The sequence below is a fragment of the Chlamydotis macqueenii genome, chromosome 1, assembly GCF_036417535.1.
Source record: "Chlamydotis macqueenii isolate bChlMac1 chromosome 1, bChlMac1.mat, whole genome shotgun sequence".
NCBI lineage: Eukaryota > Metazoa > Chordata > Aves > Otidiformes > Otididae > Chlamydotis > Chlamydotis macqueenii.
In genome coordinates, this window is record NC_141556.1 from 175577731 (window position 1) to 175590033 (window position 12303).

The window sequence follows — 12303 nt, forward strand, 5'->3', positions numbered from 1 at the left end:
GTGTCTTCTTCATGTTCCTTTCTCTACTGACTCTAGAAATCTTGAATGATTAGCTTAGATAAAACCCATAACTTTCAGATGGCTAATATTGATAAGAAAGTAATTACTAGACTAAACAGTTATTAAGCTTAAGGAAAACTTTGTGAATCTCTTATTTGTTCTAAACCAACCTAGCTAACCAGATCACTCAGGCTCCCTGCTGCTGAAAGACATTTTTGTGGGAAGATGTGCTTAACTTAATTTAACCTCTCTCGAAATACTCTTGAACTAGTTGTTTCTGACGCTTCGAAGAAGCAGTATTTTGATCCATGAAGACCTGCAATATTCCTTTCATGAATCCCACAGTTGTGGTTGCTAAACAATTCACAGCAGTGCTATCGACTCGAGCTCATGGGGAATCACTGTATTGTTCTGTGGCCACAATTCACGAAGTCGGGTTATTTGTCCAGATGAGAGAGGTTCAAAATCAATAACGGTTAACTAATCCAAGTGTACACTGCAGATTTTCTTTTTTTTTTTTGAGATGACTGTGGGGATTTTTTAAGACATTCAGGAAAACTTGTAATTCTGGCTCTCATCACTGTGTTGTTTTGAACACAGTATGTGCTGTTTCTTTTTACTTATTTTACCAGAGTGATAATTGCTTATTACATCATTGCATTCTGTGATTCTTTGCTGACCACTGCAATTTCAGAGATGTATTATCAATCCTAAATATCCGTATTAATTACATAATTGATATCAATTAAATATCCTTATAGCTATGTATTTATATATCCTTCTATTCCTGGAAGATGACAACCATTTTTATTGGTTTGTTTAAATTGGTGGACTTTTATTTCTAGTACAAACGGTGATAATACAGGTTTTAACCTCAGAAATATATATTTATTACATTTTCTGATGTTATTTGTTTTTCATAACATAGTTTGCAATAGTTTATGCTTCTCAGAGAGAGTTTTGTAGATCATGTTTTTAAAATTATAAGAAATATACCTGTCTACTGATCACATTTTTTTAAGAAGCGTACTTCACAGATGAGCATGTGCAGACCTTTGAAATTTGGCTCTCCTGCCTGCCATCTTCCCCGGGTTGCTTGAAAAGCAAACCAAAAGAAAAAAAAAAAAGAAACAAGGAAGCAAACACAATAATAACAATTACCTCATAAGCATTGCCAAGAATCTATTTGTACGTCAAAAGTTAAAAAAAAAAAAAAAAGAGTCAGAAGAACAGAAAAGAAGAGCACTAATCAGCATGTCCTGTGCTCTTCTTTGTAGTCCCAGCGCCGTGTTACATTTCACCTCCCTGATGGCTCCCAGGAAAGCTGCAGTGACAGTGGTCTGGGAGACCACGAGCCGGTGGGTGGTGGAACCCTGATCTCACACCCTCTCCCTCTGGTTCAGCCGCAGGATGAATTCTACGACCAGGCTTCACCGGACAAGAGGACTGAAGCTGATGGCAACTCTGACCCCAACTCGGGTGAGTCACCATCAGTGCTCTGCTTATCTGAGTTGCTTTGTTAACTTGGTTACTTTTCTTTTCATCCCTTTGAGCTTTGCAATGGTAGAGATTATTTTTAAGCACGTGCATGAATATTTGGTTATGTTAGCTCATAACAATTGATAGGAAATAACGTAATTTGCCTGAAGTGCCTCATATTGTAATTTGACTGTAGAAACAAAAATATATCCAGTGAGAAAAAAAACAGTTCCATACTAATTGTGCAGTAAGTGAGAACAGCTGGGAAGAAGGAAGTCCTACAAGGTAGCAAGTTCTTCTTGATCTGTGGGGTGCTGTTGCTATTTAGCATTGGACTTTGTTTCAGGAAAGTCATTCTAAATACAAATGTAAAGATCAAGGACATGGAGGTTGCACTATCCATTAGACTAACATAGAAAACAGTAAATCAGTGAAGTACTGAAAAAATTAAAGAATCCAAATTTCTATAAGATACCCAAAATTCCCCCTTTTAATAGCAAGAAATACAAGGTTTCTTTGTTAGGTTGGAATGGCATTATGTTCTGCTTTTTTTTTTTTGGAACTGTTAGATATGCATTTTCATCCAAATATTAAGTATATGCAGTTTGTCTGATTTGGGAATTTCTGCCTTTCTTCTTCTTTCCTTCTCTATAATATGTCTACATTACTGCAGTGGTTTTTTTTGTGACAGTCAGTACTAAAAAAATTAAGTGAAGTCTTAACTAATACTCTGACTAGTACTTTGGCATTGGAATGTAGAGACTTGGAAATACTGAAAAGTGGGATGGGACTGCCCTTAAGCTTCTTGGTTTATGTCTAGAATGTGGAGACAAAGGTTCGGAGTCTTATCTATGCTTTCGGAATGTAGTTGAACTTGAGTTCTCTTGTATCCTAGGAGTATAGAAATAAGAATTAATTTCTCCCTTTGGCATTTCTCCCTTTTGTATAGATGATTAAATTGTCACTGGGCCTGTACAAACCAGGAGAGAAGGTGGCCTTGGGATCTGATGAACAATATTAAGGTCCATGTTCACATTTGGGCAGAGCTGGATCTGAATTACCTCTGTCTTATTGCAGATGAGAATGTGAACTGTGGAACATTGACCTTAGAAACATTTTTCTCATACTTTTAATGGGAAGACCAAGAGGATGTGTTGGGTGAAACTCTACAAGGAAACAATTTGAAATGCTTTACTGTCTCAAAGCTGTATTGTGCCTTCCTATTCCTTTTTCTCCTTTTCCTTTCCTTTTTTTTTTTTTTTTCCTGGATATGATACCTGCATTTTATTTTCTTTAGCAAAATGAAAATGTTGTTGGAGCTGTGATCTTAAACCCTAAATGTGTCGAAATACAAAGAATAGCAAATGTGAATGGATTGACTCTGGAGCAAGAATGTATGTCTGCTTAAGTAAGCGAGTAGCTTAAGTGGAATTATCCTGTTAATTCTCTGACCACGTATGAGATGTGTGAAAGATTTTACAAGATTAGAGAGGAATTTTAAGGCAGCATTGCATGTTGGCACTGTCACATTGGCTTCACCAGCTCTGAATTACACATATCTTCAAAATGTGACATAAAAATTCTGCAGGAGAGTTAGAAAAAATGGGCTTAGTAAACTTTATACTAAGTTATTAAAAAAAATGTGTTTTTAGAAATTTTATGTAAACCACATTTTTTAAACGTAGTATATTAATCATGATGATCTATTCATCCCTAATACAGAGACTAATCGAAGATTAGTCAGAGAGAATAAGTGGTCTTAAAAGCTACATGAAAACTTTTAATATGTCTGTGGTTACACCTAGTTTAGCCTTGAGGATGCTAAATTAATGGCAAATTTATGAAAATCTAACCATGAAGCTGTACTGATGATTACTGAAGTACTGAAGTATAAATTTTTTACTTTTTATCAGACTGAATTAGGACAAACATTGAAATAGTGCATTCTATATATCATCAAATCTCACAAAATAAAAAGAGAATGATATGGTCATTACTGTGATGGAAATCATCCTAGGAAAACTCAAGGCAGGAAGGAAGTGATGCTCCCCATTAGATGGATTTGACTTTTATATCTTATTCAGTATCAAGTTATTGCCTAAGCATTGTATAAAAAGTTATTTTGCTACTGGAGGCACAAGTTTTTTGGATGAGAGGTGAAATGGAATTTAAAGCAACTTATGGTTATTGATGATCTTGTGGCAATTTTCAGAAGAGAAAAATGCTATCTGGCGATTGGGCAAAATTACTTTGTAGGTATTTACATACGTTCGTGGTTAAAATAACTGATGTATCATTTCAACATTGTATTCTTTGACACTTCTAAACTGAATTTCTAGTTCTATTGCAGTGAAATGTCAAATAGTTGTATTAAACAGTAGAGATAGTTTCATTTCAGTGGCTATTTAAGGGATTACTGTTTATGAAAATACTTAGGGCATGCTGAGGTAAAAGAGCTATAAAGTAAGGAAAAGGTCTTAGTGGAGAGTAGTAGTAGTAGTATTACAATGTACAGGTACTGCTTCTGGTTTTGGATGATAAAAGTTGCAGAACAATATTTTATTTTGATTTTGAATGTTTCAACTGAAGAGAAAGAGAAGTGGTTATGGGAATATTTTCTCCAAAAATAAATTCTACACAAAAATTACAGATTTGTCCCACGGTACTTTTATGAATGTTCATTCTAAGTAAAAGTTTGCTTCAGCTCATGGGAATATGATGTTAATCTTGATAGTATAGTCCTTGTCTCATAGTGAGAGCAATTTTGGTTAATGGTTTTAATACTCGATGTGTGGTTTGTTATTGTACACTGTGAAGTTATGTGAATAAAAATGCAACCATTGTTTCTCAATATTAGTATCTTGCTATTTTAATTATATTTGAAGAGTGACCAAGGCCAGGTCTTCAAAACCTGAAATGGGAAAAAAAATGATCTGAAAGGCTTGATAAGTTATTACACAAAGGTATGAGAAACCTTATTGTCATATTTTTCTTGAAATTATTAGCCTCTACAGAGACACAAGAGCTAAAATTACAGGATTTAATAAAAGAAACATGCACAGTGAGAGTACATTCATGTAGCTAATTTTAAAACAGCAATCTCTCTCACTGGGGGAAACTTAAAAGAAGAGAGACGCCAAATACTAGCGTTGTCAGACACGCACTGTCACTGTGGTTATGAGGGAAAAGCAACAAGATAGAAATATGAAGTCAAAAATAAAATTTATAAGAACTTTTATAATGATGTGTATAGTCCAAGTTTGATTTGCATCACTCAAACCTGTCCTCTTTGTACAGAGTCTTTTATTTTAACTCAAGGGTTTCATTTGATTTGCTAAAATATCTTTTCCATTTCGGCATTGTTTATTGATCAGTATTAATTGATTGTGAGAGGCCTATGATGTTAACCTACCAGTTGCGACTTCCTTATATTTCACCTTTGTCTCATGTGTGCTCTGATACCCTTGATGAGAATTCTTCCATCAATGAGCAACAATTCACCATGTTGAAAGACAACTTAACATTACAGAGGGACACCAACATTTTGGTTTTGTTATGCATTATCAAATGATAATAACACAAAGTAATTCACATTTAATACAGCAAGTCTGATTATTCAAGAATCATGGTTATGATGATTTACTTTTGCATACAATATTGATTTGTAAGGCAAGCCATGAGTATATTACGAAATTTTATTGCATTTAAATGCAGTGTTTAACAACCTTAGCCTTGCCTTGCTGACCATGACTTTACCAGAAGCACAGGCCAAAAGGAAGGCAAAACAGCATGACATTACCTGGCTACAATTGTCACCATGATGACAAACAAAAGAGAAAGATTGTAAATATTATAGTGTTAAGAGTCTGTAAAGAAAACTTACAAAACAAGACACATGCCAAAAAAGGAGATTATATAATTTCTTGGAAACTAAGAGTTTTGGATAATCTGAACTGTGCTTTGGCATGTGGAATGCTGACCTCACATGTTCTCTAAATGAACACTGTCTTTTTTATTTGGAGTCTGTGTATGTTACACTTGCTATAAAAACTAAAGGAAGATATTCTGAAGATCAATCCATTGATTCAAGTTCTTTACCTTCTAGTATTATCAGATAAGAATTTAGAAAACATAATGTTTCTTTAGGATCAAAAAAAAAGGTCACTGTAAAATTATATCTACTGGTAGGACTTTATAGCCTATCGTATTACCCCCAAATCCTGCTTTTTAATGGTTTTAAATGTGCATATCAAGAAGTAAACTTTTAACACAAACATATTCTTTAGTTACATTAAAAGTGTGCAGTTGTCTCATGTATTTTTATGTTAATTATCTCTTCAGTAGTCACTCAAAAGGAAAATGTTTTTTCGTTTGCCAGCAGTCAGGTGCATAGTGTTATTTTTCATTACTATAAGTATGGTTTTCATCAGCATAACCCCCCTCCCCCACCTTATTAGTGAAAAATTATTCTTTCCCTGTGGTTTAGTAAAGGTTGTCAGGGACTTAAATTTAGATTGGAATTGTTAACGTATCTCAGGGTTTTATGCAGCAGAGCTGTGTGATAGAACTGTGTGAAGGAAAAATGTGCCTCCTAGTGTAAAGAAGGGGGAAAAGGCACTTTCATGAAAATGCTTGACAAATCACATTTTGATAGCTGCAAGCTGTGGATGTGATTCATTTTTCTTCAAAGAGATAAAGAGGAATAGCATATATTTAGTGGAGTGTTAGAACCGCTCTAGGGAGAAAGCCTGCTATGCACTGTGGATGAATCTATGCAATAATTCCAATAGTTTAAAACCAGACAGAAATATAATATTTGTCTTCTGACATATGTTTTTGAAGCTAAGTAAATGCTTGCCTAATTTCTACACCTCATTAATAAATATTATCTATACATGTTATATAACACAAAGTAATAGCTTGATAAAAACAGGGAGCTGTAGAAAAAAATTGTCACAAAAACACTGTTTTGAAGGTCATCCTTTTTTGCTAAGTGAAAAGCATGACCTTCAAATTAAATAGAATATTCTATTATGGCCTAAGTTATTAATTACAATTTCAAAGTAATTGCATATTCTTGGAGTAATGTTATAATGCTGTCTACCAATAATACTGTTTGTGAATAGCTTTTTCATTTCCAGTGCATTAAAAATTGTATGGATAAATGCGACTGATAAATACCTGAGTTCCCGCATTTTAATAAACCTAGCACTGTGGTGGTTTAGTCAAGTGATGTCAGGGGTATTAAATTATACTGTAATTCCAGTAATAAGTAGGAACATCTCTGTGGCAGTGGTTTAATTATGATTAAAGTTCAGAGTAATGGCAAGAGTGTCTTGTATTACACTTTGTCACATGATAGGGTCCCATGTGGAGAAGCTAAGCCTTTCATGCAAAGAGCTTTGGTTTTACGGTGTCACTATCATTACACCCAGTGGGTGATGATGGTTTAACCTTGCGGGCATGCCCTCTGCTTAATCCTGCTTTTCATTTTGCTGCCTCAAAAGTTTCTTGTCTTACTTGCCAATATTGGAGTCCACAGCTGAACATCCTAAGGTGTGGGAAGAAATGTTACTCTCTTTAATGCTGTAGTTCTAGATAAATCACTGTCCATAGTTAGTCTTGGGTTTTCATAGCATGAGACTATACATGAAATAATATAGGAACAGTTGCCTTTGAGTCATTTTCTCCATTTCATTAAACACAAGTTCATACCTCACACAGAATCTAACACTGTCACATTTAGCTACAGGCAAGTAGGAGTAAGACAAACTGAAGTCAAGTTGGTGAATTAGCCTACTGAATAGCTATAAAATAGTCTGAAGTCTGAATTCAATCTTAACTCGTGCACTTATTTCTTTAAAAAAGATAAATAAAATCTGAGAGGCATAAGAGGCATTGCTATATCTTTACATCTCTTTGCTGCCTCATTACAGTGCAGGTTTTAAAATTGTCTTGGTTTAGAAAAGCCACTGCACTACATCTGTTCCTGTCCTGCTCTCTTTTCCCCCATACACCAAAGCTAACTGCAGTGTAAATCAGGATGCTATAGCCACTGAATGGGCAGCGAGGGAAACTTATCCCATTGCTTCCCTAAGATGAGCCCTAACACCTGATATGTCTGGACTTTCTAGCTGCTGCTGCCCAAATTTAGAAGGGTCAGGGGGTTAAAGGAAGGGGAAGTTTGCACGTTAGGCAAAAGTTGGTGCCTGCGACTGCCGTTGCTGATGATACCTAGGACAGTTTAAAACCACAGCTGCTTTCACCAGGGGTGCAGGTTAAAACAAAAGACTGATTTAAGGAATTGCTAAGGGTTATTTTCTCCTATCAGTAAGAGTTATCTTCTCACAAGACTTTTCTTCTTATCGCAGTAAGCTCAAATCTGCTGCAGAGATTCATAGATTTATAGAATTATTGTCACCTAGTCAAATCTCTGTCATAGCAGAGTGCATAGATTTCTTAAATTAAGACTGTGTTTTAAAATAGTCCAGTGATATATTTCCCTTCATGTTTGTATTGAGTTTACATGGCAAGGTTGTGAGGTCAGGGGTCGTGGGGGGGGGGGTGGGCACGGCTGCAGAGGGTGCTGGGATGAGAAAAGACTACAGGCTACCCCCATGTTTGACAGAGACAGTTCCCACTGGCTCCAAAACAGACCCACTGCTGCACACAGCTGCACAGCAGCTGGGAGAGTGGAGCAAGAAAAAAAATGTGAGAGAAACAACCCTGCAGACATGAACGTCAGTGAAGAAGGAATGGGGAGAGGATGCTCCAGACAGCAGAGCAGAGATTCCCCTGCAGCTGTGGAGAAGACCACAATGTCCCCTGCAGCCCATGGAGGACCCCATCCTGGAGCAGGTATGCCCTGAAGGAAGCTGCAGCCCATGAAAAGGCTATGCAGCAGCAGGATCCTGCAGGAACTGCAGCCCTTGAGGAACCCACGCTGGAACAGCCTGTTCTTGATGGCCTGCACCCTGTGGAAAGGACCCCTGCTGGAGCAGTTTATGAAAAACTGTATTCCTTGGAAGGGACCCCATGTTGGAGCAGGGGAACAGTGTGATGAAGAAGGAATGGCAGAGACAAAGTGTTATAAACTCAATGCAACTGCCATTCCTTGCCCCGCCCCCGCACCACTTGGTAGGGATGGGTGGGGAGGAGGAGTCAGAAGAGCACGGAATGAAGGAGTGAAGTTGAGCTTGAGAAGAGAGTTTTGTTTTTCCTGTTCCTCACAATCCTACTCCATTTTAATTGGTGATAAATTAAATTCATTTCTGCCAAGGTGAGTCAATTCTGACAGTGATGGTAACTGATGAGTGATCTCCCTGACCTTATCTCAACCCACAAGCTTTTTCATCTTATTTTCTTCCCTGTCTTGCTGAGGAGGGGGAGTGATAGAGCAGCTTGGTGGGCACCTTGCAGCAGCCGAGGTTAACCTACCAGAATGTTAAAGTGGGTATCGTATTCCCAATCTGAAAGCATTTATCTTTAGTGTCTAGCTCTTGTCTGTGAGACTGTACTGCCCTTTGTCAACAGGAAGTCTTTGACTTCCAGAAGTGCATAAATATTTGAGGCCCAAGGGACTATTTTGACTAGTACATCCTCCTGCATAATACAGGTCAGAAATCTCAGCCAATAACTTATTAAAAAGTATGTATCTTCTGCTTGTATCTACAGTGTATATTTCAGAATGATTCCTTGACTTAATGATCTTCAGTGGCAGAGGAAACAGTATTTGAATGCTTACTGACTTCAACTTTTCACCTTGTATTTGATAAACTGCATGTTTAGTGTCCAGAGTTTAGAAATGGTGCTCAAGTCATCTTGGATCTGTAATAAATTGGTTAGTTCTTTGTAGTGTTTTGAATGTTGCAATATTTTGTTCTTGAGCACTTTTTTTTTCTTCTTTTTAATATTGGTCTCATATCTAGCAAGAACAAAAGAAAAAAGAACAGTGAATCATTCAGTCCTTTCTAATACTATTACAGATAAATGACAGTCAACAGTTTCAAGTCAAATATTCACAACAATAAAAATAAAACATAACTCTTGTAAATCACAGACTTTTGAAAATCAGTTTCTCTATTTATTATTCATTGTTTTGACCTGAGTGGGTGCTTTTCCATGCTTCATGAGCATGCTATTTAACAATACTTTTTAGCAGTAGAAGAGTAACATATTTTTCTATTCTTTAGAGACTTTCCACAAGAAATAAAAGTAAAAAACACAACTGAATGCATATGTCTTTAATAACGGTTAAAGATATGAGAAGAGCTTTATTAGCATTCTAGGTGCTCTATCAGATAACTATATTCGAGACAATGCACCTTTTAAAGGTGTGATAGTGTGATTATAGCAGCAGTATTTGTTTGAGATTTTTGAGGTTGCTTTTTCTGAAATTCAATGAAAGTTATTATTGCCAGCTATGACTCTTTGTTACACTGATACTAAGATTCATCTTCCGATGTTTCACATTCTTTTTCTAATGCTGGATAGCAGTGCAACTCCTATTCACAATGGCAAACATTTAGTTGTTTAAAACATAGATTATAGTTGTGAGAATAAAGGTGTTGAGTTTAGAATGGAATTGTTAATTTCAGCATCCAGTTTACAATTCTATTGTAAATAGAATTAGAATTGCTGATAGCTCCAATGAGAGGAATAACTCCATGCAGGAGGAATAACCTCATTGCACCAGCAGAGATGTGGGCCTGACCAACTAGAAAGCAGCTTTTCAGTAAAATAACTGGGGGTCCTGGTGGATAACAAACTGACCATGTGACAGAAATACACGCTTGAAGAAAAAAAAAACCAACCTTCTGGACTGCATTAGGAAAGTTGTTGCCAGCATGTTGGTGGAGATGATCCTTCCCCTCTGCTCAGCACTAGTGAGACACATTTGAAGTGCCAAGTCCAATGCTGGACTCCCCAGTACAGAAGGGCAACCGAGATATGGAGTGAGTCCAGCAAAGGGCAACAAGGGTGATTAAGATATTAGAGCATCCATCACATCAGGAGATGCTGGGAGAACCGGAACTGTTCTGGAGAAGAGGAGGCTTAGGGAGATTCTTGTTCATGTGTGCAAATACCTGATGGGGAGGGGGAAAGGAGAGTAGAGATAGAGCTGGACTCTTCTCACTGGTATATCAAATAAAAGAAGAAGGGGCAACGGGCACAAACTGAAATATAAAAAATATATATATATATATTTAAACATATGGAAAAGAAAAGACTCACACTTTCTTACTGTCAGGGTGATAGAACTCTGCACCAAGTTTTCCAGAGAGATTGTGGAGTCTCCATGCTTGGACATTTAAAAAAATCAAATTGGACATAGCCGTAGTTGACACTGATTTGAACAGGGAGGTTGGACTAAACAATCTCCAGAGGTACCTTCCAACCTCAACCATTGTGTGTTTCTGCAGTCCTCTGAATTAATTAACTTTATCTTATATAGACTGTACAATACTGATGTGAAGAAAGAAGGAAATAAAAACATGTATTCCCTAAGGTGAATTGATTATAAACTCGTACATTTTTGGTAGAATATCTTGTGTAGTACTATACACAGTATAGAAACCCAAATAAACGTAAATATGTAACATTCAAGCTACTAGTTTCTAATCCATTTGCCTAAATGTAATGTAGTGCCATTTGTGATGCCATAGAGTATGCAGTTCATCCACATCCAGCATGTATGCCACAGGAGCTGTTTTCTATGGGAAACCAGGCAGGGTAATGAAAAGATATCTCAAATTATACCAAAAGCAACTATAAGGCAACTATATTGAGACTCAATAGCTACACTACTTTGCGTAGATAGATATAGACCATAGTAGGCTTCGTAAGAACATAATAAAGGAATAAGACCAATGGTCTGTCTAGCCCGATATTTTATGTGGGCAGTGGAAGAAGCTATATATGGAAAGTACTTTAGATCCTAAGGCAGATATCTGAAATTGTCAAGTAAATTTCATAGAGAAGTCCCTATATCCCACCACAGATTCTGAATTAAGGCTGTAGTAAGTAGCCAAGAGGTATGTGTGCTACTTCCAGGCATTAATGATGGAACTTGGTTCCATATTATAGACTCCTGAAGTTGGATGCTTACATGTAGAGACCTAAAACTTCATGCCAAGTGTCTAAGCTCCCTTTTTAATTTGTGGAGCATTAGAACTTTCATCTCATCCTAAAGCAGGTACCTAAAACAGGTTGGCTAAATTTCACTCTGGAGTCCATTTATCATATTTCTGTTGAGTGTAATAGAAGCTCAAACAACAAACTCATATGCAGACATTTGGGATGGAATTAGGCTCCAGAATGCAGATATAGAGGCCTCAAATCATTTGTTATATGTAGGCATCTGGTGCTACTTGCAATACCCTAAGGTTACCTACCTCTTGTTAACCACACTTTCACATTTGACATCCACATGCAAATATCTTAGATGATACTCCAGCATGTTTCTAAACTGGCATTGCATGCTGCTGGTTATGCAGAAGTGAGATTTAGATTGAGATTAATTCATAAAAAAGTTAGCACATTTTTGTGACTACAGATACAAATGCAGGTGTTATATATGTAACCTGTCTATGTATCTATAATTCATTCAGATGTGAGTTACGTAGCTTGAGCTTCAATTGTAGTCAGTGGAGATGTAGTCAATATCATAACTGAGTCTAGAGACCCATTCAGTTACCAAACATGTGTGTTTACTTTAATGTGAGAGGCATAGTTTTCCAGACTATATTGACTAGATTGCCATTGTGTATAGGGGAAGCTTAGACACCTAAATTTAGTTGATTCCAACAAAATCAGTCTTTATGG

At 36.7% G+C, this 12303-nt stretch overlaps 1 protein-coding gene across 2 annotated transcripts in view; it reads left to right on the forward strand.

Annotated features, from left to right (window-relative positions):
- Positions 1 to 12303, forward strand: part of PCDH9 (protocadherin 9) — a 704826-nt gene that overhangs the window by 460215 nt on the left and 232308 nt on the right. Inside the window, exon 2 of one of the 2 annotated variants that reach the window (XM_086741641.1) lies at positions 1278 to 1479. In XM_086741641.1, the coding sequence (XP_086597767.1) occupies positions 1278 to 1479 (202 nt within the window). The remainder of the gene's footprint in view (positions 1 to 1277; positions 1480 to 12303) is intronic. The other variant, XM_086741648.1, reaches the window with a different exon arrangement.